The sequence below is a fragment of the Rutilus rutilus genome (genome assembly GCF_951802725.1).
Source record: "Rutilus rutilus genome assembly, chromosome: 23".
Classification (NCBI taxonomy): Eukaryota; Metazoa; Chordata; class Actinopteri; order Cypriniformes; family Leuciscidae; genus Rutilus; species Rutilus rutilus.
The window spans coordinates 25093585-25118489 of NC_140233.1; the positions used below are offsets into that span (position 1 = coordinate 25093585).

A 24905-nucleotide genomic window follows, 5' to 3' on the forward strand; every position below is an offset into this window, starting at 1 on the left:
CGAGTCTGAAGAAACAGGCGTTTATTAATTAATTCTCAGTGCTAAGAAACGTAGCCTTCATGTGTTACGTTATTGTGTTAATAATAACTAAAGTACCTAATTATGTTACATATTTATTTTGTATGAAAACGTACTCGGTTACTAACGTAACCTCTGTTCTCTCTAGAGAGGGAACGAGTATTGCGTAAGCTAGCTTACGCTGCGGGAAAGTCTCCTTTCACGAGATACTGAAGCCAAAAATTATCCTAATTTTTTTAAAACTTGTCAACGCAGTGCGGCAGCCTGCAGACCTAGGGCAAGCGAGTCGCGTGCCCATTGGCTGCTCTGCGGCAACTGCAGCAGCCTATGGCTGAGCCTTGCGCGTGACGTCACGTCCAATGAGCGCGCTTGGCGCGCTTAGTGCGTCACAGCCCGTCATTAGGGGTGTGGCTTAGCGTATATAAGCAAGGAACAGAGGCTGCTTCGCTGGTTTCTGTCGCATGAAGCGAAAATGAGCTCGTGGCGAGAGCACGGCGGGTTACGCAATACTCGTTCCCTCTCTAGAGAGAACAGAGGTTACGTTAGTAACCGAGTACGTTCTCTTACGAGAGGTTCTCTCGTATTGCGTAAGCTAGCTTACGCTGCGGGAACACCTTTGTCAACGCCGTGCGCGCGCCCAGCATCCTGAATGAATTCCCATGGGGAGCCCAGGGGACGCGAAGCGGAGCTGGGCGGCCAAGATACCACAGTACATAAGCACATAATATGGGGCAGGGAGCGGCACAGCCGGTCCAACTAACACTTCCATATAGTGTAGCTCAACCAGTAGAGCTAAATCAGCAGCGTAGCCCGCGCACAGACAGTGGGCTGGCTTACGCGAGACTTAGACTGATAGCACTTTAGCCTGCAAAGCGGGGACTTCCAGGTTGTAAAACCTAACAAATGTGGAGGGGGAGGCCCAGCCTGCCGCTGCACAAATGTCGTGAATGGGAATCCCACTGGACCACGCCCACGATGAGGCCATGCCTCTGGTGGAGTGTGCCCGAATGCCCAAGGGGCACTGCAGGTTTTTAGATGCGTAAGCAGCTGCGATAGCATCGACTATCCATCTGGACAGGGTGTGTTTCGAGGCGGCGAGACCCTTGGTGCGCCCACCAAACGAAACAAAAAGCTGCTCTGAACGCCTGAAGGCGGCGGAGCGCGAAATATAGCTTCTCAGCGCCCTAACTGGGCAGAGGAGGTGACTATCTGCCTCGCAGCCAGTATTCGGCAGGGCTGAAAGGGAAATGACCTGCGCTCTGAAGGGAGTGCCCAAAATTTTTGGGACGTACCCATGCCTCGGTCTGAGAATAACTTTAGAGTCATTGGGTCCGAACTCGAGGCACGCAGCGTTAGTGGATAACGCGTGAAGGTCTCCCACACGTTTTACTGAAGACAGTGCTATCAGAAAAACGGTTTTGAGCGTGAGGTATTTCATATCCACAGTTTCTAAGGGTTCAAAGGGATGTGCTTTCAGTGCGTCTAGGACCAGTGAAAGATCCCACATAGGAACCGAAGGGGGTCGCGGGGGGTTCATCCTCCTCGCTCCTCTAAGGAAGCGGATGACAAACTCGTTCCTTCCTAATGCGCGGCCCGGCTCTGAAACAGAGAGCGCTGAAATGGCCGCGACATAAACTTTGAGCGTGGAGGGGGACCTGCCCGCGTCCAGTAGCTCTTGAAGGAAGCACAATACTTGCGAGACCCCACATGTCTGTGGATTGAGCCCTTTGGTAGTGCACCATTTGTTAAACACAGACCACTTAGACGTGTAGAGCCACCTCGTGGAGGGGGCTCTAGATTGTATGATCGTGTTCATCACCCCTTCTGGTAGATCAGCATGTAATTGTTGAGGCTCCACGCATGCAGAGACCAGTGCTCTGGGTGGGGATGCCAAATCGAGCCGCGGGCTTGAGAGAGAAGGTCTCTCCGCACCGGAATCGGCCAAGGGGCTGAGTCTGCCAATTGTATGAGTTCCGGGAACCAAGCTTGGTTCTCCCAGAACGGGGCTATGAGGAGCACTGTGTGGCGCGCTTTCCTGACTCTCTCGATGACCTGAGGCAGCAGAGAGACTGGTGGAAACGCATATAGCGGGCCGCTGGGCCAAGACTGGGCCAGCGCGTCCTCGCTCTTCGAAAAGAACGCTGGGCAGTGTGCGTTGTCTTTTGACGCAAAGAGGTCGACTTTCGCTCTGCCAAAGCGGCGCCACAGCAACTGGACTGTTTGGGGGTGTAGAGACCACTCCCCAGGGGGAACGTTGTCCCTGGACAGTCTGTCGGGACCCTCGTTCAGATGGCCAGGCACATGCGATGCTCTCAGAGAGCGCAGAGAGTGCTGAGCCCATACGAGGAGGCGTTCCGTCAGGGCGCAGAGTTGCTTTGATCTGACACCGCCCTGGCGGTTCACATAGGCCACTACTGAAGTGTTGTCCGTGCGGACTAGAACATGGTGACCATGGAGGAAAGGGAGGAAGTGCATGAGCGCTTTCTCGACCGCGAGCATCTCTAGACAGTTTATGTGTAGGAGATTCTCCTGGTCTGACCAGTGGCCAAAGACCGGTCTGCCTTCGAAGAGCGCTCCCCAACCTAGGTTGGACGCGTCTGTTGAGACAACTTTCCGGTGTGAAACCACTCCCATATTCACTCCCGTGTGATACCATTCGGCTGCTAGCCAGGGCTGCAGGGCTGAGACACAGACCTGAGTCACTCTGATTAGCGAGCCGCCGGTCGCCCAGGCTCGATGGGATACGCGCGTTCTCAGCCAGCGTTGAAGCGGGCGCATGCGCAGTAAACCCAGCTGAAGCACTGCTGCAGCTGAGGCCATATGCCCCAGAATGCGCTGAAATGCCTTCAGGGGAACCCGGTCGCCTTCCTTGAAGGATGCAGCGAGGCGCTGGATGCGGCGCGCGCGCTGCTCCGACAATCTGGCCGTCATCGCCACCGAGTCCAGATCTATTCCGAGAAAGGAAATCGACTGCCGGGGCGAGAGCGAGCTCTTGGTCCAGTTGACCGCCAGGCCTAGACCCTCCAGGTGGTCGAGTAGCGCTGTTCTGTGAGACACAAGTTCTGTCTCTGACTGCGCTAGAACGAGCCAATCGTCCAAGTAGTTCAGAATTCGCATTCCCTGACTCCTCAGGGGAGCAAGAGCCGTGTCCATGCATTTCGTAAATGTACGGGGTGCTAAAGACAGGCCGAACGGCAGGACTGTGTATTGATAAGCTCGACCGTCGAAGGCGAATCTCAAAAATGGCCTGTGACGGGGAGTTATCTGGATCTGGAAATAAGCGTCTTTCAGATCGAGAGAGATAAACCAGTCTCCTGGGCGAATTTGCGCGAGGATCTGTCTGGTTGTAATCATCCTGAACGGCCGTCTCATGAGAGCCTTGTTCAGATGTCTCAGATCTAAAATAGGTCTTAATGCTCCGTCCTTCTTGGGAACGAGGAAGTAACGGCTGTAAAAGCCTGACTCGCTCAGGGAAGGATGCACCTGTTCTATGGCCCCTTTTCGCAGCAGCTTTGATATCTCTGCTTGAAGCAGATGTGCTGTTTCCAAACTCACTTTCGTTTCCGTCTGCGCTAGAAAGCGCGGAGGGCGACGAGCAAATTGGAGCGAATAACCGTGTCTTATGGTGTTGAGCACCCATTCTGACGCACCCTGAATAGCCTCCCATGCTTTTGCATGCATGGCTAGGGGTCGAATGGTCTCTGGGTTCAGATCGCCGCGTTGCGCGGGATGGGGAACCTGTATCAGAGAAGACGGGGCGGCGCGCGCGCCGCCGATGCTCGGACACGAGGGCAGAAGAACAGGGCTGGCCGACTGTGCAGAATTTAGTAGCTCGATCTCGGACGATGGAGCGTGAACTGCTGTCAAACAACCCAGGCGCGAGAGCGGCGTGGGGATTATGGTGTCTGAAAGTGGGCGCGCGTGCTCGTGAGCTGGCGCGGGATTTGCACTTCTGACACGGCCAGTGTTTGGAGGCTTTATGAGGTTTGCAACCTGTCTGGCAGAGCGAGCAGTGGGCAGATGTGAGCACAGGGCTGTGGGCACATTCCCTACACTTGATACTCGAGCGGAAAGTTTCCGCTTTAAGAGATAGCGCTCTGGACGCGTTGCCATGGGAACCTGGTCTGTGTGAGGCAGTGAGCACACGGGAGTGGGCACTTTTTCTACACTTAATACCCCTGCGGCTTGAGCCGTGGCAATTTGAGGTAACTGAGTGACAGAGCGAGCAGCGAGTAGTTGTGAGCACGGAAGTGTGGGCACATTTACTACATTTAGTACTCGAGCGGTGTGAGGCCGCTTTATGAGAGAGCGCTCTGGGCGCGTTACCATGGGGATTGTACTTGTGTGAGGCAGTGAGCACATGGGTGTGGGCACATTTTCTACACTTAAAGCACTTATACTCTTTTTGAGATTTATCTGGGTCGCCGTGAAAACGGCGTTTGTGTGCAGGCGAGCGAGTGTTAATACTGGCTCGTTGGCTGCGGTGTGTGCTGCTGCAGTAGCCTGAACATAGGGGACTGACAGAGCTGTGCGTTTTGATGGCGGTCCGGCCGTAGCGGGACTCAACCACCTTTTCCTCCTTGCGGATGCTAGGAGGACTTCGCGGGCTCGGGCTTCAACGCGATCTTGGGCCGCGGGCCCCGTGGGGGCGGCGGTCTGTGACGGCTGGTCGAGCGCGACCTGGGGCGATTGCCCTGGCGTCGCTGCGAAGCGCTGGGGGGCCTGGAAGAGCGCTGGTTAGAGCTGCGCACAGGAGGCTGCGTTTGAGGGCGGCCTGTGGCTGAGCTCGAACGGCGGGGCAGGAAGAGGTCCATCGCCTGCGACGCCTTCTGCACTTCGGAGAACCGATCCACAATTCCGCTGACCGCAGGGCCAAAGAGGCCGGTGGGCGAGAGTGGTGCGTTCAGAAACACAGCGCGCTCTGACTCACTCATGTCCGCGAGCGTCAACCAAAGATTTCTGTCGATGACGGTGAGCGCGGCCATGGATCTGCCGATGGCTTGAGCAGCGGTCTTGGTAGCGCGCAGCGCGAGATCCGTAGCGCTGCGCAGATCGGTAAAGGCAGACTGATCCGAGCCCTTCTCGTCCAGTTCACGGAGGAGGTCGGCTTGAAGGATCTGAAGGATAGCCATTGAGTGCAGGGCGGAAGCAGCCTGGCCGGAGGCGGCGAAAGCGCGGCCGGCGAGAGCTGAGGTGGTCCTGCAGGCTTTAGACGGCAGGGCAGACTTTGAGCGCCATCTAGCAGACGGCGGGCAAAGGTGCGTTGCCACAGCATCCTCAACGGCGGGGATGCCGTTATAGCCGTTCTCGGCGGCTCCGTCCACCTGGGAGAGAGCCGAGGAGACTGGCGGGCGGAGTCTGGTGGAGAACGGAGCATTCCAGGACTTAGAGAGCTCGGCGTGGAGCTCAGGCAGGAAGGGTGCTGACCTAGAGGCAGGCGCAGGGCGGCGGCTAGGCAGAAAAAACCCGTCAAGGCGATTGGGCTCCGGCTCCTTAGGTGGGGACCAATCCAGTCCCATTCTCTCGACCGCTAAAGTGAGGAGGCGGAGAAGCTCTGCGTCAACACTAGCGCGGGTTCGAGAAGACTCCAGAGTCGAGGGGGCGGAGCGGTGAGAGCCCGACCACTCCTCGCTGTCGGACGCGAGCAGAGAGCAGCTGTCAGCGGCATCATCTGCATCATCCCCCAGGGCGACGGCAGTGCGGGCAGTGGCCGGCCGCTGCGCGTCGGTGAAGGGTGGGGGGGAAGGAGAGAGCGAGGCTCGCGGGAGAGGTTCCGGCGAGCGCTCAGCTGTAGCGTCCAGTTCCGGCGGCCTTTGAGAGCGACGTTTCTTCTTTCGTGGCCCGGAAGAAGCGGCCGGAGAAGGTGGAGTTCCTTCAAAGTTAGCGAGTCGAGCCCGTAGGGTCGACATCGGTAACTCCTCACACTGTTCACAGCCGCCCTCGGAGAGAGCGCGAACAGCGTGGTCAAAACCCAGGCAGAGAGCGCACAGCACGTGGCGGTCTCCGTCGCTGAGCGAGGCTCTGCACGAGCCGCAGGATGTGCGAGGCATTTGAAACAACGCCTCGCGCTCTTTTAGATGCAAGTGTGTCGCGGCGGACACACAAACACACAAACACAGAGCAGAAAAGGATATATATGCCGGATGGCGCAGCAGGCAGGGAAGGCTGAAGGCGGCGAGCGGCCGGCGTCCTCAGGCTGAGATCCTCGGCGTGCTGGTCGCTGGATTCGACGGCGGCTTCCTCGGAGATCAGCGATGCGAAGAGCTTCGCTGAAGAGACAGAAATCAGCGAAGCAGCCTCTGTTCCTTGCTTATATACGCTAAGCCACACCCCTAATGACGGGCTGTGACGCACTAAGCGCGCCAAGCGCGCTCATTGGACGTGACGTCACGCGCAAGGCTCAGCCATAGGCTGCTGCAGTTGCCGCAGAGCAGCCAATGGGCACGCGACTCGCTTGCCCTAGGTCTGCAGGCTGCCGCACTGCGTTGACAAGTTTTAAAAAAATTAGGATAATTTTTGGCTTCAGTATCTCGTGAAAGGAGACTTTCCCGCAGCGTAAGCTAGCTTACGCAATACGAGAGAACCTCTCGTAAGAGAACTAGCACGTTCGTTACAGATTAAAAAGTAGGCTACCGTTGTATCAGTGCTGCGCGAGCTCTCTCTCACAAACACGGACGCGCGCACAAAGAGAGAGAAGATAATTGTAAAATTAAATTTGACGGGCTAAGTTTAAATTTTGTTCTTGCTTGTTTTAGTTTTTTCTGTTAAAATGCCAGAAAGCATTTTGTATTATCCATCCTTGTTTTTAAAATTCGTTAAATGACGAACGTTTTACTGTTAACAGCCCTTATGTCGGATCCGTCTAACTTACCGGTATACTTGATTCTTTTTAGAATAAATGATTCGTTATGCTATTATTGGACTCCTTTCTAATCATTGTCAACTGTTTTCTATAAATATGTTTGTATTGGGTAACATTTATTCAGCTAATGCGTGTCCTGTTTAAAATGCGCAATGTTCAAATGCAAAGACAGCATGTCACAAATAGATGCCCTTTTCCCTGTGGTATTTAGTGTCATATTTGGATATTGGAATAATAAATTAAGTAGCCTATCTTAATTGTAAATGTTTTTTTTTTTTTACAGTTTTATTGGGGTTTCTTAATTTTAGACTAGTTGACAGCACACATTTTTATGCAATGCAATATAATGCATGTGAGTCGTCGTCGTCCACACCCTTTTTAATTAATTTCAAGGTTGGCAGGTATGAAACCTGATGTAATTGAAGTGCTGTTGCTTTTATATTAAAATAAATATAATGAACAAGACACCCAAAGTACTTATTTAATTACATACCCCAAGTGTTTATCAATAATTTTTACTTTAATTACAGACATGTTTTATATATTTTTATATATAAATATGACAACAATCAAATAACCCATAGAGATCACTGTCAGAGAGTTTGGGAATATTCACACATAATTTATACACATAAAAACACGATGTCAGAGTTTTAAATTAAAACATTTAAAAAGAGAACAATAGCCTATGGGTTGTTTAAACCAATGAGCAATAAGCTGTGTCGTCAGCAAGTCGTTTCCCATCATGCTTTTGATTAGCGCAGTTGGTGGAGACAGAGCCCGTCTACGGAGAGCCTTGGCACTTCCTATTAGCCCCATTGTATCGATCTTGGTTGCAGTTCCATTAGAATTCCACTGGAGGTGATCGCGGGCGAGTGCAGACTGAATGGGAGTCTATGGGGCTAGACGGCTAAATGTGTCTCTTTCACCCGATTGCCGTTGAGAAATCTCAGATTTTATTGTAGGTTTTGCAAGTTCAACATGGGTTATAGGTCGAAAGTTGAATGAACGAGTACTTATTTCTTTTCGATTTCTTACAGGTTGAGTTGTTGTTGCCCATAACACGCTAGCATTCTGCTAATGTCGTCAGCATTCTGACGTCATTGACATTTTAAAAGACTTTTTAAACCAAATAAGTGGCTCTAAAAAATCTAACACCCAGCAATGTGTAATTTCTTTGCATCTCCTTTCGAATACAACATTCAAATTACTAGACAAAAAATTATATCCTGAGAAAAGTGGATTTTGAGGGTTTTTCGCCATAGACCTCCATTCATTCTGCACTCGCCTGCGAGCGCCCCCGCATGGACAGAGACATGTTACTGCAGCCAGTCCAGAAACCGGAAGTAAGCAGAGAGTGCCAATTCTCTTCCTATTAGACATTCTCTGGTGGAGAGCAACTGCGCTCGACTGCAGAATTCGACACATCCGCCTTGCGATCGCGAGAGTTTTTTGACATAGGTCAGCATGACATCAGAGCAGGGGGGCAGCGTTTCATATTATTTTGAAGCTTCCCCGGGCGCCGCCATTGGCTAGCGGACTCCCACCTGCTGTTAGCATCCCATTGACTCCCATTCATTTTGGCATCACTTTGACAGCGAATAACTTTACATCTGAGGCGTTTGAAGACTCCATTTGTCCATTATTTATTTCTAAAGAAACACGACAATGTATAAAAGGCTCCATTACCTTGTATCTTACGTTATGGCCCCGTAGAAGCAATTTTTGTAAAAATAGGCTAACGATTGCATCATAACCATGCGACTCTCTGTCGCACAGTAGGAAATTACCGTATGGACAGGAGGAGAAGCTCGCGGGCAATCGGGGAGACGTGGAGGCAAAATGACAAAATAATTAATCAGAATACCTACTAAAAGTTTTTCCTGCTCCAAGATCATGGACACCTCCTACTCACACTCTCCGTCTCTGCAAGTTTCGGAAGGGAATGATTCAGATTTTCTCTCGGCACAGCTACTAGAAGACAGACGGGTTACTCACGTCACATCTACGTCGTCAAGCTCAGTTTGAGTCTGCGCAGTACGCTTGACCCCCAGGAGGTGAAAGCTTCTAATTGACTTCACTTGTCTCCGTTGAATCCAATGGGGTCGCTGTGTCCAGTTTATATACTGTCTATGCATCAGAGCAAGTCGGACCGCACACGGACACATTTCTAACCGGCATGCATCTCGCGGTGATCACCGGTGATCGGTTCTGCGCAGATTTTGCTCATCTCAAACATGCCTATTTTCTTTCCTGATTCGGTTGAAACACCCCCCATAATCACAGCCCAATGGAGCAGTATCAGACTCATATTCTGACTAGAATCTGAGTATGACCAGAGAATGTCTAATATGGCGAGAAGTTTCACTCTCAGTACACTTCCGGCTTCTGAACTGGTTGCAGTTCCTCTCTGATTCCATATGAGGGCGCTCACAGGACGAGTGCAGAATGAATGGAGGTCTATGGCGCTATACCAATAAAAATCCACTTTTCTCAGGATATAATTTTTTGTCTAGTAATTTGAATGTTGTATTCGAAAGGAGAAGCAAAGAAATTACACATTGCTGGGTGTTAGATTTTTTTGAGTCACTTATTTGCTTTAAAAAGTCTTTTAAAGTGTCAATGACGTCATACACATGTACGACCAGAGATACTGCTTAACGGCAATCCTTCAGTCACTTTGGTGCTTTCGCGCTCTGCACTTTCTTTTCACTCGAGGCATGGACAACACAGCTGACACAGGTAAACACACGTGCTAGAAGAGTTTTTGTTTTGTTTGTTTCTGGTCCCGCTGCGGATGCCACGATGCCATCAAGCTGTATCTCTGGTCGTAATCAGTCCTTCACTGACCAATCAGCGTTCATTAGCAGAATGCTAGCGTGTTATGGGCAACAACAACTCAACCTGTAAGAAATCAAAAGGACATAAGTACTCGTTCATTCAACTTTCGACCTAAAACCCATGTTGAACTTGCAAAATCTACAATCAGATCTGAGATTTCTCAACGGCAATCGGGTGAAAGAGACAAATTTAGCTGTCTAGCCCCATTGACTCCCATTCATTTTGCACTCATGGCGATCGCCCCCAGTGGAACTCTGGTGGTACTACAACCAAAATTCGGTACAATAGAGCTTAATAGGGAGTGCGTAGACGGGCTCTGGTATGACGATGTCAGGCTAGTGAAATGCACCAAATATGAATAAATAATGTTCAACTACATTCACATTGTTGAAAATAATATCCACATGTAATAAATAAATAAGAAATAAATATCCACAAATATATATATATATATATATATATATATATATATATATTTAAATCCTATCCAATGGTTGAAAAGAAAGGAGTAAACACGGTCACTAGTTGGTTGTGACGGCTGTCAATCAAAATGTGGACCGGTGATTCGTTCCATGTGTTATCTGTCAGAAAACAAATGGATAACTCGGTCAATTAAAATTTTAATTTAACAGAATTTATCAACTTGTTGCCTGCTGTGGTTGTTTTAGTTCACATCCTTTCTAAAAATAGTTTTTGGTTTAATATATTCTTAATATATAAGACTGTCAATGATCTAATTTCATGTTGTTTTATATTTTATGTGTTCATTGTTTATTTTGTTGGATTTTAGTTTGACTTGGTCAGAACTGTTTCAAAAATAGTTATCGACATGATTCCTGCTGCCTTTGGGTTAAAGGGTAACTCCACCTCTGGAAAGATGAATGTGTATTTAAATTGGGTCATTTATGTAGTAGAAATGTGAAATTATTTTTGAATTTGGAGCTTTCTAGACTGAGAAAAGCCAGAAAATGTATTTTTGGCTCATGTGGATGAAAGACAACAACTCCCAGAATGCACTTGCTTCTCTGTTCTACGAGGCCACTCCCAAGCCACGCCTACCGGTTAGAGAGCAGTTGTAAACAATAAAGCTAACTAGTCTCCGTGAGTCAGCCCGGGTTTTTGAGATCGCATCGCACAAAATGTCCGGGATTCGGCTTTTGCGTTCTACAGTCGCCATTCATTATGTTTACTGTGGCGAGCAGGACGAGACTGAGGGCCACGGGAGAACGACGCGAGGCCGGTGGTGTGATTACTGATGACCAACACCTGTGAGGCACCGGTCTCGTATCTCTCACGGAGGAGCGGGTATTTTCTTAGCAATGGTAAAACGCACATCAACCGATCACTTGTTTAGCGTTCATGTAAACACTACATTCAGATTCACCAATCGGAATGAATTCAGTTAGATTGAAACAAAATGTGTGCATGTAAACAATGAATGGCGCCCGTAGAAAGCAAAGCCGAATCCCGGACATTTTGGACGATCTCGACCATAGATATCATCTCGACGGCCGGACATGCAGGTTTCTGCCGGTGAAATCAAACGCACTCGCACTGATCTGTGATAGGTCTGTTAGCGCATTAGGTCCAACCCCCTATGGGCGGGTTTGAAAGGGTGGGAACTAGTGCTTGTAGTCTCAACAGAAATCCCCCCCTCTTACACTTCCTCCTACAATGACGCAAAATGACAATTTTTGCGTCATTGTAGGAGGAAGTGTAAGAGGTAAATACATTTCTCTCGTCTCAGGGGAAAATGAGAAAATGTTGCACGACCATTCAGTGGTATGACTGGGTTTCTAACATTGCAAAGCTTAATGCAAATGGGTGGAGTGTTCCTTTAAGTGATGTTAAATTTATATGACATGTTAAAGGAACACTCCACCGTTTTTTCATATTAAACTATGTTATTCCCTTAACTAAGACGAGTTGATACATACCTCTCTCGTCTCAGTGCGTGCACTCAATCGCTCTGGCGCGCGGCGACACTTTGATAGCACTTAGCTTAGCCCAGTTCATTCATTAGGGAACAAACAGATATGAAGTCAGAAGCGACCAAACACCTCCACGTTTTCCCTATTTAAATCCAGTTACACGAGTAGTTACACGACCAAGTATGGTGACACAAAATAAAACGTGGCGCTTTTCTAAGCGGGTACAAAGGATAACTATGGAATAGCACTGGGAGCACTTCGACTCGGCGCAGTAAAAAGTCACGTTGGTTCTAATGACAGAGGGGAGAGGGGGAGAGGATTTTTCAGGAGTGACTTTTTACTGCGCCGAGTCGAAGTGCTCCCAAGTGCTATTCCGCCATGCATTATAGTTATCCTTTGTACCCGCTTAGAAAAGCGCCACGTTTTATTTTGTGTCACCATACTTGGTCGTGTAACTACTCGTGTACAGAGGTGTCAAAAGTATTCACATTCATTACTCAGGTAGAAGTATAGATAGGGTTTAAAAAGACTTCTGTAGAAGTTGAAGTATAAACTCAAGCTTTTTACTCAAGTAAAAGTATAAAAGTACTTGTGTCAAAACTACTTAAAGTATAAAAGTAAAAGTAATGTAAGGAAAAAAATGCAATTAATGCTCTCTCTCTCTCTCTCTCTCTCTCTCAATATTTGACGCGATTTGCCCCGATTTCTCCCTCGCTTACCGCAAACCACTTCAGGAGGTGGTCTGAGACGCATACCAAGTGTAAATGGATCTGGTTGTTGTAACCACATATTTACTCCTCTCAAAATGTTACAAAAATAAACATGTGAGAGCATGTTATAGGCTGTATAACATGTTATAGCCAGATAAGACAGATGAGTAGCTGAGTATCTCTTCAGCAAGCAGACGCACCAACTGCCGGAAATAAAAGGCACAATATGTAATTTTTTCGTCGCTTGTTCAAAACAAAGGCGTAGATTGATGATGCCGTGAGAGTGGAATCATGGGAGTTGTCATCTTTACCTCCACAGCAGATGGAAAGCAATCCGACGGACTCGGGCAGAAATCATGTTCATGGATGAGCTAATGTATGTAAGTTTTATTAACATTACTGTAGTAACAGGCTCTCTCTAATGAGAGAGACCCGCGCGAAACACCGTTCTCTGTGCGTTACTCTGTGCATTCGGTGGCTGGTATGAAACACTTGTTGCACTTTACAGTAAGCTAGATCGATATAGAATATCATATTAATAAAAGCTGGATGACTTGTTGCTAAATTACATGTAATTCATTATGATGAAGAAAGCTCTCTCTGATTTTGCCATGCTAGCCACTTGACAAGATAGTGTTGTCTCTGAAGCATAAACTCGTGGGAAATCAAGGAAACAAAGAGGTTCAAACAATAAGACTAACAGTGTTGAGCTATATAACAATTAGTTTTGTTTCCCGTTGATAAATGTATCCAAACAGTTGCTCACCTGTCTAATAAAGCACATCATATATTAAAGCATCTTTGGTGTTTCCATGTTTTCTACGAAAGTAAAACTGGAAATCGAGTGTAACGCAGATACGAAGTCATTGACAGGCAACACAAAGACACGCTCCTGGTTAAAACTGCTGATTTCTCTGGATTTAAACATTGGTTCAACTAGGTTTCCTTCGGAGGAGTTTTCAACCAAATGTGACTACAGCCTCTCACAAGTTAGAAAGACACCACAACGCCAATCAGTTTAGCGATGTGTATTCAGGAGGCGGGACTCAGATCTAAACCGTTTGTGTAATTGGCCCATTTTTTTTTTTTAACGACGGCAAGCCGGAATGAAAACAAGCCGAAATGAAATAGGAGTAACGAGCCTATTTTTAAAATGTAAGGAGTAGAAAGTACAGATAATTGCGTGAAAATGTAAGGAGTAAAAGTAAAAAGTCGTCTGAAAAATAATTACTCCAGTAAAGTATAGATACCCCAAATTTCTACTTAAGTAAGGTAACGAAGTATTTGTACTTCGTTACTTGACACCTCTGCTCGTGTAACTATATTTAAATAGGGAAAACGTGGAGGTGTTTGGTCGCTTCTAACTTCATCTCTGTTTGGTCCCTAATGAATGAACTGGGCTAAGCTAAGTGCTATCAAAGTGTCGCCGCTCGCCAGAGCGATTGAGTGCACGCACTGAGACGAGAGAGGTATGTATCAACTCGTCTTTGTTAAGGGAATAACATAGTTTAATATGAAAAAACGGTGGAGTGTTCCTTTAAATAAAGACATGTTATGTTACATTGTGATGTAATGGTGTTTTCTGGAAGGAACTTCCACCAGAACTTTTACCAGCTGAAAGGCAGAATACAAATGTTTTTATTAAGTTAGATAGACATAATAGTTATTATAGTATACTATATACTATATTATATATAGTTATATAATAGTTTCAGGTTATGTTTTAGTGTTGATAACATGTCCCACATTGTCCCACACAAACTTATAATCATCCCACATTTGGTTTGTTTGATGTTGGTCACCCTAATTCCAGGACGAGGCGTTCGCTGGGCCTGGTAACAACAAAAGCTGATTTTGGACTAACAAGGACATTTTCAGTTCTGAAACTTTCAGGATATTCTTATAATATGATGAACTCTTATATGTCAAAACCTCAAGGAATATTTGATTTCTCAGGTCATGACCCCTTTAAATGTTTATAAATGTTCATTTTAACAACACAAACAACAAATATGTTCTGTTTTACGCATTAGAGTAGCTGATACGTTTAGCAAATATTGGCTAGATTTGTCCAGTCAACATAAGTCATCCTAAATGTTGAATGGATTTGAAAATATCCCTTCATTTAATTTCAAATATATTTTTGCAGACTTAATATAATATGTCTTCTTAACTAATCCCAAGCATGAATATTAGTTCAACTTAAATATTTTTGCTCTTCCAACATTTTATTAATTGCCGGTTTTACAGTGTATGTATTATTCAATATACTGTAATATATAACACAATATGAAGAGTTCAGATGCAAAAGCCTCTAAGTGCCATCTGATATCTTCTTCTAGAATGATCATTTTTATCAAGCTCGTATATTTAAGTTTCAATAATTTCACTTAAATGACAATTAATAGGTAATTTGCATTGCCATTTAAGTGAAATTATTGAACTTAAAAATGCAAGCTTTATAAAAATGATCATTCTAGAAGAAAATTTCAGATGGCACTTTGAGGCTTTTGCATTTGAACTCTTCATTAATGCAATATATTATTTCATATATTTGCAAGTATATTTACACCATATAATATATTGATCTTAAATATATGGAAATATATTATCGTTCCGTAATGGTAAAAGGAATGATTACCTTAAAATGCTTAAGCAACTTTGATGGACTTTATTTAAATGAAATACGTACACCTCTTTAGCTATTGCTTAATTGCCTGATTGATTATAGCTATAAGGTGACTGTTGTTAGTTGTCATTTTGGTTTCATTTTGTTTTGTGGTCTTAGGGCGTCATTTCATTTAAACCTTTTGCATGGGTTCCGCAAAAAATGGGCAGGTCAGTACTATTTAAATAAACAGGTACTCATTCAAGAGACCACAGCTCATCTGTGAACACATACTGTACAGTATTTGTAGGAAAGTGCATATAATGGAATCAGACATCTATTATGTAAATTTTGGAAAAATAGATTCTAAGGGGACAACTGGACCTCCAACTCCAAGTCGCCGCCCAGATGAAGGAAAAGCTCGGAAATGCAGTAATTATTAAATTTATTCTGAAACAGAGATGGAAGTTTAAATGGAGGAACTGAGAAATTATTGAAGGACTAAGAAATGTTACAATGTACTACGACAATGTTTATGAAATGCATTGACAGTTATTTTTTCTCTTTACTTTTTCAGCTTATGTTCTTGTTTGCATGTATTACCATTAATTTCCAATGATTTGCATTAAAAAAGCATGCAGAAGAATACTTTAAAAAGCCCTTTCAATTTTTTATGAATGTTGATTTTAGGTGTTATATCTTATAGAGTGATTTTTTATTAATTGGTATGTGTGTGTGTTTTTGTCTTGTTTGTCAGGAGGAAGTAGATGTTTGGTGTTGATGGCAGTGTGTCTCGGGCTCATTTGTGTTCTTCAGCTGGTCGGCAGCAGTACAGGAGTACTGCAGTTCATCATGATCACAGAAGAGAGAGACCTGTTAAAGACATACAAGAACATAGTTGAAGAGTTCAGTCAGACTATCAAGAGCTTACAGGACAATTACACTGATCTAATGAATGAAAAAGACCAACTGCAGAACAACTTCAGCTCTTTGAGTCAGAAGAAACTGGAGCTGGAGACCAGAGTCGAAAATCTCACTTCTGAGAAAAGTCAGTTACTGGAAAGCAAAGTCACATCTCTGAGTGACGAACTAAAGGAAGCTTATGAAAAAGGTTAGTACAGATCTGTTTTTGTGACCCCCCGCCCCGCCGCGCCCTTTCTTTATACAGTTAAAAAAAGAAAAGAAGTGTGTTTATGTTAGGATGGGGCTCCGGTTGGTTTTTCGTATCCAGTGTGTCGATGAGCTGGTCTGACAGCAGGCGGTACTGCAGGGATCGAGGTGGCGATCTGATCATTATCAACACTGAAGAGAAGCAGGTGAGTTTGTGTGAGTGTCTGTTAATCAATGAGAGGAACCACACTTACTCCTGTTTTTATTCACACACAGAAGTTCATAACTTCAAAAGTCAATGTGAGAGCATGGATCGGTTTATCTGACATAGAGCAGGAGGGCAATTTGAAATGGGTGGATAATTCATCATTGAAACAAGGGTAAGAGTTAAAAAAAAACACTGTTTATTTATTTTAGTATTTTTATTCTTGTTTTAAAAAATCCTCCACAACCATCAGGAAATTTCTGAAAACACCTCTTCCACAACCAAACTACTACAAGCAAAACAACTTCCTATAAATAAATTCTGTTTACAGAAAATTATTTTACTTTACTGCACTTTGAATTCTACTCCAGCTGATTTTATACAGTGATTAAAGTTGATTCATGAATTTTGGTGTTCTGAATAACCTAAAATCTGATATTATTTAGGTTTTGGTTTGAAGGTGAGCCGAATGACGATGGAGGAAATGAGGACTGTGTTGAACTGTTACCAGGACGTGTCCTGAGCTGGAATGATCTCCCTTGTTCTGACAGTAGACAAGGGATTTGTGAGAAATAGGGCTTATCCCATTTTTTGTGTTTTTACTTGTGTTATTTTATTCAGATCACATCATTTCTGATTGAGGTTTAAAACTTTTAAAACAGTCTTCTACTATCATTTTATGTAACCCAGTGAGGGTTATTATTAAACACTTGTTTACTGAGTACTGGGGTTTATAAGATTGTATGATTCAGATAGTATCATAACAGTGTCTGTATGCTCGGTTGATATACTTATGTACTGCCCCTTTAAGAGTTATGATAAACTATAAAGTTTGTTTGTGAAGTACTTGCTCAGCCAGTTTGTTCCTTTGTGGGTTATTGGTTTTTTATTATTATTATTATGATTCCCGCCCCTGTGAATATAATGGTGCGTTCAAGTCATCTCGTATAGATCGTATTTACGAGTTGAACGCACTTGAACGCCAACACAATGTCGTAAATACCAGTGGGGAGCTCGGGATTTTCTCTAAGCTCCGGGGGGTATTGCACAAAAGCAAGATAAGGGATTAAGCTGGGATTTTCCAGTTGTCCTGGCTGAATTTAGCCCTGACTCGGTTGCATGAAGGGAGGCTAAATTAATCTACATTAAGTTACTATGGAGATTTACACTTTGCAGCTAGCCTGCTCCGGAGCAGGCTAACAACCAGGCTAAGATTAATCCTAGTGATTGATCGGCTAGTTCCTCCCTAAATCCTACTAGATATTAATGTGTTTTAGTCACTTCATGGTCCTGCATTAAAATACTAGATATACTGTCATTCATCCAAGTATGCGTACTGTTATTTTAGTTATTATTGAAAACTGCTGTTCATTTCAATGTCAGAGGTTTGATGAATATTATTCGAGATTTAAAGCATTTATTGTCATACACCCAGTGAGGAAAGCAGATTTTCCTGAGCAATTATTACTTTACTGTCCACAATGAATGCCAACACAGTGCAAAAGAACTATACAATACAATATGAGAAATAGAATATAGACTGTATATCTAAATATGCAAGTATAGAGTAGAAATGTACTGTTGAATGAGAAAAAATATCAATATATTATATTTTATTGCAGTTGATGAGATACAGTGCTAAGCATAAGTTTAGACACCCATGCTAAAAAGAGGAATAAAAAAATCATCTTTTGGAAATTTAACTTAATGCCTTAATTAAAAAAAATTAGGAAAAATCCAACCTTTAAGGACACCAATTTTCTTTGTGAATGAATAATGTATCGTAAATAAATAAATGTTCTTCCTTAAAATACAGGGTGCATAAGTCTGGACACCCCTATGTTAAATTCCCATAGAGGCAGGCAGATTTTTATTTTTAAAGGCCAGTTACTTCATGGATCCAGGATACTATGCATCTTGATAAAGTTCCCTTGGCCTTTGGAATTAAAATAGCCCCACATCATCACATAGCCTTCACCATACCTAGAGATTGGCATGGTTTTATTTCAGTTAGCCTAATAGCTAGTTTGATTTGCATTGAGAGATGATCTTATGGAAAGTACCCCATGCCAATCTCTAGGTATGGTGAAGGCTATGTGATGATGTGGGGCTTTTAGATGGATAAAAATAGAGCAAATTATCTGATTATAGATTACATCAAATCAATTAGAAACAAAACCTACATACAAATTGATAAGAGTAAAAAGATTATTGACATAAAATAAACTAAATAGATCAAATAGATGCACATAGTGGGTAGGTGTTTGCAATTATTCTACATGTTAAATGCATGTCCACTGGTCACATTTAAGGCAAAGTATACAATTATTTTTGAAAATGACAAGTAGGGCCTAACTCCTTGAATTGTAATTATGAGGGTTTCAGTGGAGCACTGGTTATTTGGACTACTTATGCATTCAATCGGTCCGCTATTATTTGCCAAGCATTCTCTCTTTGCTTTATTACAGCAGCTGTGTTGCCTTTTTTACATATTATATGTTTCATTTCTTCATACGTTTCCATAAGAAGCTTTTGCTCATTAGGCGAAAAGTATGCCGCACGGGTTTTGTCCATTTTTGCATCGGTGATTCTGTGATCGATTTCGTGATCTTTTTAAGAATGCCGTGAACGCGCATTTATCCAAATTATATACACCCGGCTTGACATATCCGCGCGTTCTCATCCTGGCTCAGCAAACGTGCAACGGATTAAGCCAGGATGCACTGATTAAACTAGGTCAAGCCGCGACTGTTCTGTTATCCTGGCTTTCTTAATTCTACTTTTGTGCAATACCCCTCCGATCTTTACGAGTTGGGGGCGTGTCAGTGATTAACATGGCGGAATACACAATACGTAAGGTATTTAGCTGTGATATTGTCAGGCTTTTCTAATCGCCAACACAGAATATGATAGTATTATAATATAACAATGCAACATATGTAACGATGTGTTGGCAGTGGCTTCATAAATTAATTAAAAACATAAAAATACAAAGTACACCTGATGCACATTTCTTTGTTCTTCATTTTCTAGAACAAGAGTTTAAGAACCATACTGTATTTTTGTGTAATTAATTAAGAGAAAGTACTCCGCCATTTTGCTCCGACGAAGTGACTTGAACGCACATGCCGTTAAGCACGACTTCCCACCTCGTACGTACGAACTTCCCAGGAGGACTTGAACGCACCATAACTGCGGTTCTGATTGGAGAGGGGGGTGGGATTAAATGGCGGTTCTTATGAGTTTACAATCATTGCAAACAAATAGAAGTGACATTTTAATATAAATCATGATTATACAGTTTAAAACAAATGTGAATAATAACTCGTTTTATGTGGGTACCAGCACATGTGGGAATTCAGGGTAATGAGGAAGCAGAGAAAATGGCCAAATAGATTTTAAATATGGATGAACCAAGTATATATATTTTACTCAGCAGATCAGAAGGAACACATTTAATTTTAGAAGCATGCAGTAGGAAATTGCAAACACTTTGGGACTCATGTCAAACAGCCCAACACTTGCATAAGGTTCAAAGGAGTAAAACGAAATCTAAAATCATTCATAACATAAGTAGAAGGGAGCAAGTCATCTTCACACATCTACTAACAAGGCATTCAAATCTTAATCACACATTACAGGGAAAAATGTACAGGTTTATGTGATGTTTGTTTAGGAGTAGAACATGTAATGATGGTATGTAATGCATATGAAAGAGAAAGAAAGAGTCTTAAGGTGGAATTGCAATCATTGGGATACCAAGAATTCACAATAAGTAAAATACTAAATGATGGTCCAAACATAGGAAAACAGATAAATGCAATTATGAGATTTATTAGGATTAGTAGATTAAAAAATAGAATATAGTTCATTCTCCACACGCTGGTTTGCAACTCAATGAAATCAAAAGAAGAAGAAGAAGAAGAGTGGGGGGAGAGACGGAGGCTGCGTCTGAAAACTGATAAATACTGCCTTCGGAGGACGCATTTCAAGGTAGGAAGGCATCAAGGCACGTCCGGATGCAACGTTAGTTTCACTTCCTGTCTCCTGAGAGACCTTCATCTGATCGATTTTTGAAGGCAGCATAGATGTAGGCCTATCCTTTGTTGCCAGTGTCTAGCAGTGCAGCAGCATTTTTGGTTGAGGGAATTCATGGAGGGACTTCAGAGCCAGTCACTCCCGAAGAGCCAAGGGCCTTCATAAAAGAGGTTTACATATGTGTTACTTTATATATATATAGGCTATTTTTGATATTTCCATTTATTTTACTTTGGGTTGGGTTTTTTGTTGGTCCCAACATATTCTGATGGTAATATCTGTCTTTTGGAGCCTCCTGTCCCAACAGAACCCCAGGCAGTTGTAAGTAGCCTACTCAATACACCAGAAATGATGACAAATAGTGTTATAAAGTGTACTCGACCAAATGCTCATCTTCACAGGACGATGGGGATAAAGAGTTTCTGCTGCCACAGTGAGGCCTACAGAGGTAATGTTAATATTATGTGTCTACACATCAAACAATCTACACATTCAGATTTTTTCACATTTTTATGTGGAGTAGCCTGTAGAATCAAAGTTTAAATCTAAGTATAACAGGCATTCTTATCTCTCTCCAGAGTGTGGAAGAACAGCAGGAGGACGGTCCATCAACTTCTGGTGCACAGATCAACACAGTTCAGTGAATTTCAGTAAATGCCACAGTTTAATTCTGTAGAATTTGTTTAGAACTACATTATGTAACTCTAATCTACTACTGTATTTTCAGTTGCCAGTTAAGGAGTTATATAGACTTCATCTTATAAAAAAAAAAAAAAAAAACAGCAGTAAAAATAGCAATATTTTATTTAGTAATAAAAGATACATTTTATTAATAAAAATGTGCTGAAAGAATGAATGAGGTGTTTAAACACGTCTTCCTCTTTAAAAAAAAAAAGAAACTCTGGGTTTACCAAAGAAAACCTGCTCCCGACCAGGGGGCTGTTCCATAAAAGCGGGGATTAAACTCCAAAACCGGACTTGAATGAGCCTAACAAATAAGTTGGGGCTAAAGTGGTTCCATAAAAGGTAATTGAAGTTCACGCAATCTCACTAATTTGATCCAGGTTTATCAAGTCTATATAATTGCGTGTGCACGCGTTTCTGAAGCAGCCCTAGAGGTCGATCGTGGATCAAATCGATCCACCATCAAACAGCCTATATTTTGTGCTGTTTTATGCGTTTGTGACATGTTTTTTTTTTTCCTCAGTGCAAAACTTACATTTTACAGTTATATTCTCCATCTGTAAATGCTAGAAAGTCATGCAAATGTATCCATTTTACTGCTAATCTTCATATTGAACGAGCGCCGCTGCGCGCATGCGCGGCAAATAGGAGCGCAATAATTCTGACTAAAATATACATTTTGCTTGGAAAATTAATATGCGATATTTTATAACACTAGAAATATCTTCTAATTATAATAATTTATCTTTAGGATGTTGGATAAGTTGCAGTGAACTTCTAGCGAACAGAAGTACTTAAGTGAACAGAAGTAGCCTAATTCAGGGAAGATTTTTTTTAAAGAAACTAAATATATAAAGATACAAAATATAGTTTGGGGTAGGACCTATGCTACTTAATAAAGATGATGTATACTTATTTAGAATGCTGAGAATTACAGCTTTTAATGCAATAATTTTTTTTTGGATAAAGCAAGAATCCCCAGTTTTAATTTAGTTTCTAGAATGTATTTTTTATATATTATAAATATAATATAATGTATTCTTAATGTACTTTACATTATGAAGAGGATAACATGAAATTAAGAGCAAATGTATACATTTTGAAAAGATATGTGCAACTCTAAAATCAAAGAATATTCCATAAAATAAAGGAATATATATTAGCCTACATTAACTAATTTTTTATATAACCCTCCCTCCCTTTTATTTCTAGGCTAGTTATTTGTTATTTTATTTATTTGCTTATTTTATATTGAATATTTGATATGCAAATAATATTACTTGAATAACTATTAGGAATTATGTGTCATTATAAGAGTTTGATATAAATATGTGAATGTTACATTTGTATTAATATTTATTTATTGTTTTTTGTCTTTCCCCCCTTAAATCATATGTAAAAGTGTCTAACTATGTACTTCTTGGTTATTGTTCTAATCATGTGTGTTGGTGGGTATTATCACAAAAGAAAAAAAGTAGAAGGAAAAATAAGGAATATTTATTGGGGGAAAATATGATGTCTTTAAAGGAACTGTCCATTTGTATAATTGTGTTAAATGTGTTTGAATTGAAAGACATAATAAAGTAGCCTACATAATATATATATGCTAAAATATTTGTTATTTGGACATTAGATGTGCCTTATTTAGAGTTTTAAACCTACAAGTGTATTTTTATGATATATTCAAATGTAGGTTAATATACTGTCAATTACTAAGCTCAGATTCATTTTACCAGTTAAAATTCATACTGTGCTTTTGTAATTATTTATTTTAAATTTTGTGATTTTAACTTCTGCTTTACAAAGCTTTTTTTTTAGATTGTGTTCTAATGTTCTTCTAATCATAAACATGTACTACAGCTGCCAAACAAAACCAGAGAGAAATGTATTCATAAGTCTATATTGTCTAATTTATCATTGTAGCCTTATTTAAGTTGATTTTCTGTATACTGTGTATTTATGTTTGGACTAAGAATGGTTAATAAAGTCCAATAATGGTATGAGAGAGTGTCAGTGGTAATATCATTGTGTTCTTGTTGGTCAGTGTTAGAGGATCTGTGTAACAGCTGAGGCTTAAGGCCCGTTCACACCAAGCACGATAACTATAAGATAACGATAAAGATAACTATATATGCGTCCACACCAACGACCGATAACGGTCTTTTTATTCTAAGCACGCGCGCGCCCGCCCCATTTTAAATGCGCAAGACCTTTAAATTAGAATGGATTCTGATTGCCTGTCAGTGTTTTATCGTTTGACAGCTGGAAAAAAATCGTTCTGAAAGTGATCCCAACGATATCGTTCCTCATATCTTTATCGTTATAGTTGTGGTGTGAACTCTGTTATTCTTTAATATGGAGAACGATTTTTAGAATTATATCTTTATCGTTATCTTTATAGTTATCGTGCTTGGTGTGAACGGGCCTTTAGCCTGACAGTTAGCCTGCCCTGGACCAGGCTAGTTTCCCAGCATAAGTTGCCAGGGTAACTGAGTTTGAACTATTTTAAGTTTGCTTTATGAAACCGAATCTACCAAAAATAAGCCTGACTAACCGAAATAAGCCTGGCTTATACTCTAATCTTGGTTTATGGAACAGCCCCCAGATCAGGTTCACAGAGTTAGTTATCATGGTAACTGACTCTGAGTATAAGTTACCTCTCTTTCAGAAACGGGCTTGACTTACTCTGCTTTCTCAGGTTTGACATTCCTCCCATTCTGAAACAGAAAACCCAAAGTTTCCCTCATTTCAGGGTTAACATGTTTTCACTTAACCTCCTTTCTGAAACAGGCCCCAGATGTGTTCATGTCTTGCTCCATCACAAACAGCTCTATGTTAATATTGCTATATTCTAGCTGTTATCATGCGTCTCAAGTGTTGAGATGAAATTGCAGAAGTTTAAAGTGTCCCAGATTACCCTAATTCACCTGATTATTCTGATATTGAGTGTCTGTGAAACTGCTTTTGAATTTAATTGCTTCCTCTTTTGAATAAATTAGACAATTACCATTCTTGTCATTGTAAACCCACAGCATTTTGTTGTTATTTTATTCTTGTTTTTTTCCTGCTTTCTTGCACTTGGTACGTGACTATGGAGAGTAAAACTGACTGTTGGAGTTGGATAATTTAGATAAAAAGTTAGATCATTAATAATTAATAATTCGTTACATTTATATAGCGCTTTTCTAGGCACTCAAAGCGCTTTACAAGGAAGGGGGAATCTCCTCAACCACCACCAATGTGCAGCATCCACTTGGATGATGCGACGGCAGCCATATTGCGCCAGAACGCCCACCACACACCAGCTTACTGGTGGAGAGGAGACAGTGATGAAGCCAATCAGTATATGGGGATGATTAGGAGGCCATGATGGACAGAGGCCAAGGGGCAAATTTGGCCAGGATTGATTGTGGCTTTATAGATTTGTGGATTAAGTGATTAATTAAGAGATGATTGTGCATTGGCACCTGCTAACAAGCAGAATCAATGAAAATGTTAACAAGTTGACCCATGAGTCTAAGATAAGGTGCACATGTTTGGCCCATGCCCATTCTGTACCTCTGGGTCCGTTCTTCGTACATCGCTAACTAAGTTAGCTGGATTTGATTGTTGACGATTTGGCATGATCTTGGATTGTTTGGTTCTTCGACGCTCATCCTGGACTTGCTGTCATAGCTTAAGGAGCAGCTTATTTCATGTAAACAAGATTAGATTGCAGCTTTTTAAGTGGTGCTGATACGGGAAGTACTTAAACGCAACGCGATAGTGTACTTTTTGAGAGATATTGTTTTTCTTGTGAGGGTGTCATTTACATCATTAATTTGTTGGAACCACACATTAAATGTTCGACTTGTCGGAGTCGGGCATTAACAACAGCACAATCTGTGCGCATTGCCCT

General features: G+C 42.5%; 1 protein-coding gene across 7 annotated transcripts in view; it reads left to right on the plus strand.

The window, feature by feature from the left end:
• LOC311283281 (C-type lectin domain family 6 member A-like) overlaps window positions 1-17602 on the plus strand; it is a 30454-nt gene extending 12852 nt beyond the window's left edge. Inside the window, exons 1-6 of one of the 7 annotated variants that reach the window (XM_084397634.1) lie at window positions 14986-15200; window positions 15334-15402; window positions 15728-16081; window positions 16171-16286; window positions 16357-16460; window positions 16732-17142. In XM_084397634.1, coding sequence (XP_084253760.1) covers window positions 15751-16081; window positions 16171-16286; window positions 16357-16460; window positions 16732-16861 — 681 coding nt within the window. In that variant the 5' untranslated portion in view covers window positions 14986-15200; window positions 15334-15402; window positions 15728-15750 and the 3' untranslated portion in view covers window positions 16862-17142. Of the gene's footprint in view, window positions 1-14985; window positions 15201-15226; window positions 15403-15727; window positions 16082-16170; window positions 16461-16731 lie in introns of those variants that run through there. The other 6 variants (XM_084397631.1, XM_084397633.1, XM_084397630.1 and 3 more) reach the window with 6 other exon arrangements.
• Window positions 17603-24905: the final 7303 nt, after the last annotated feature.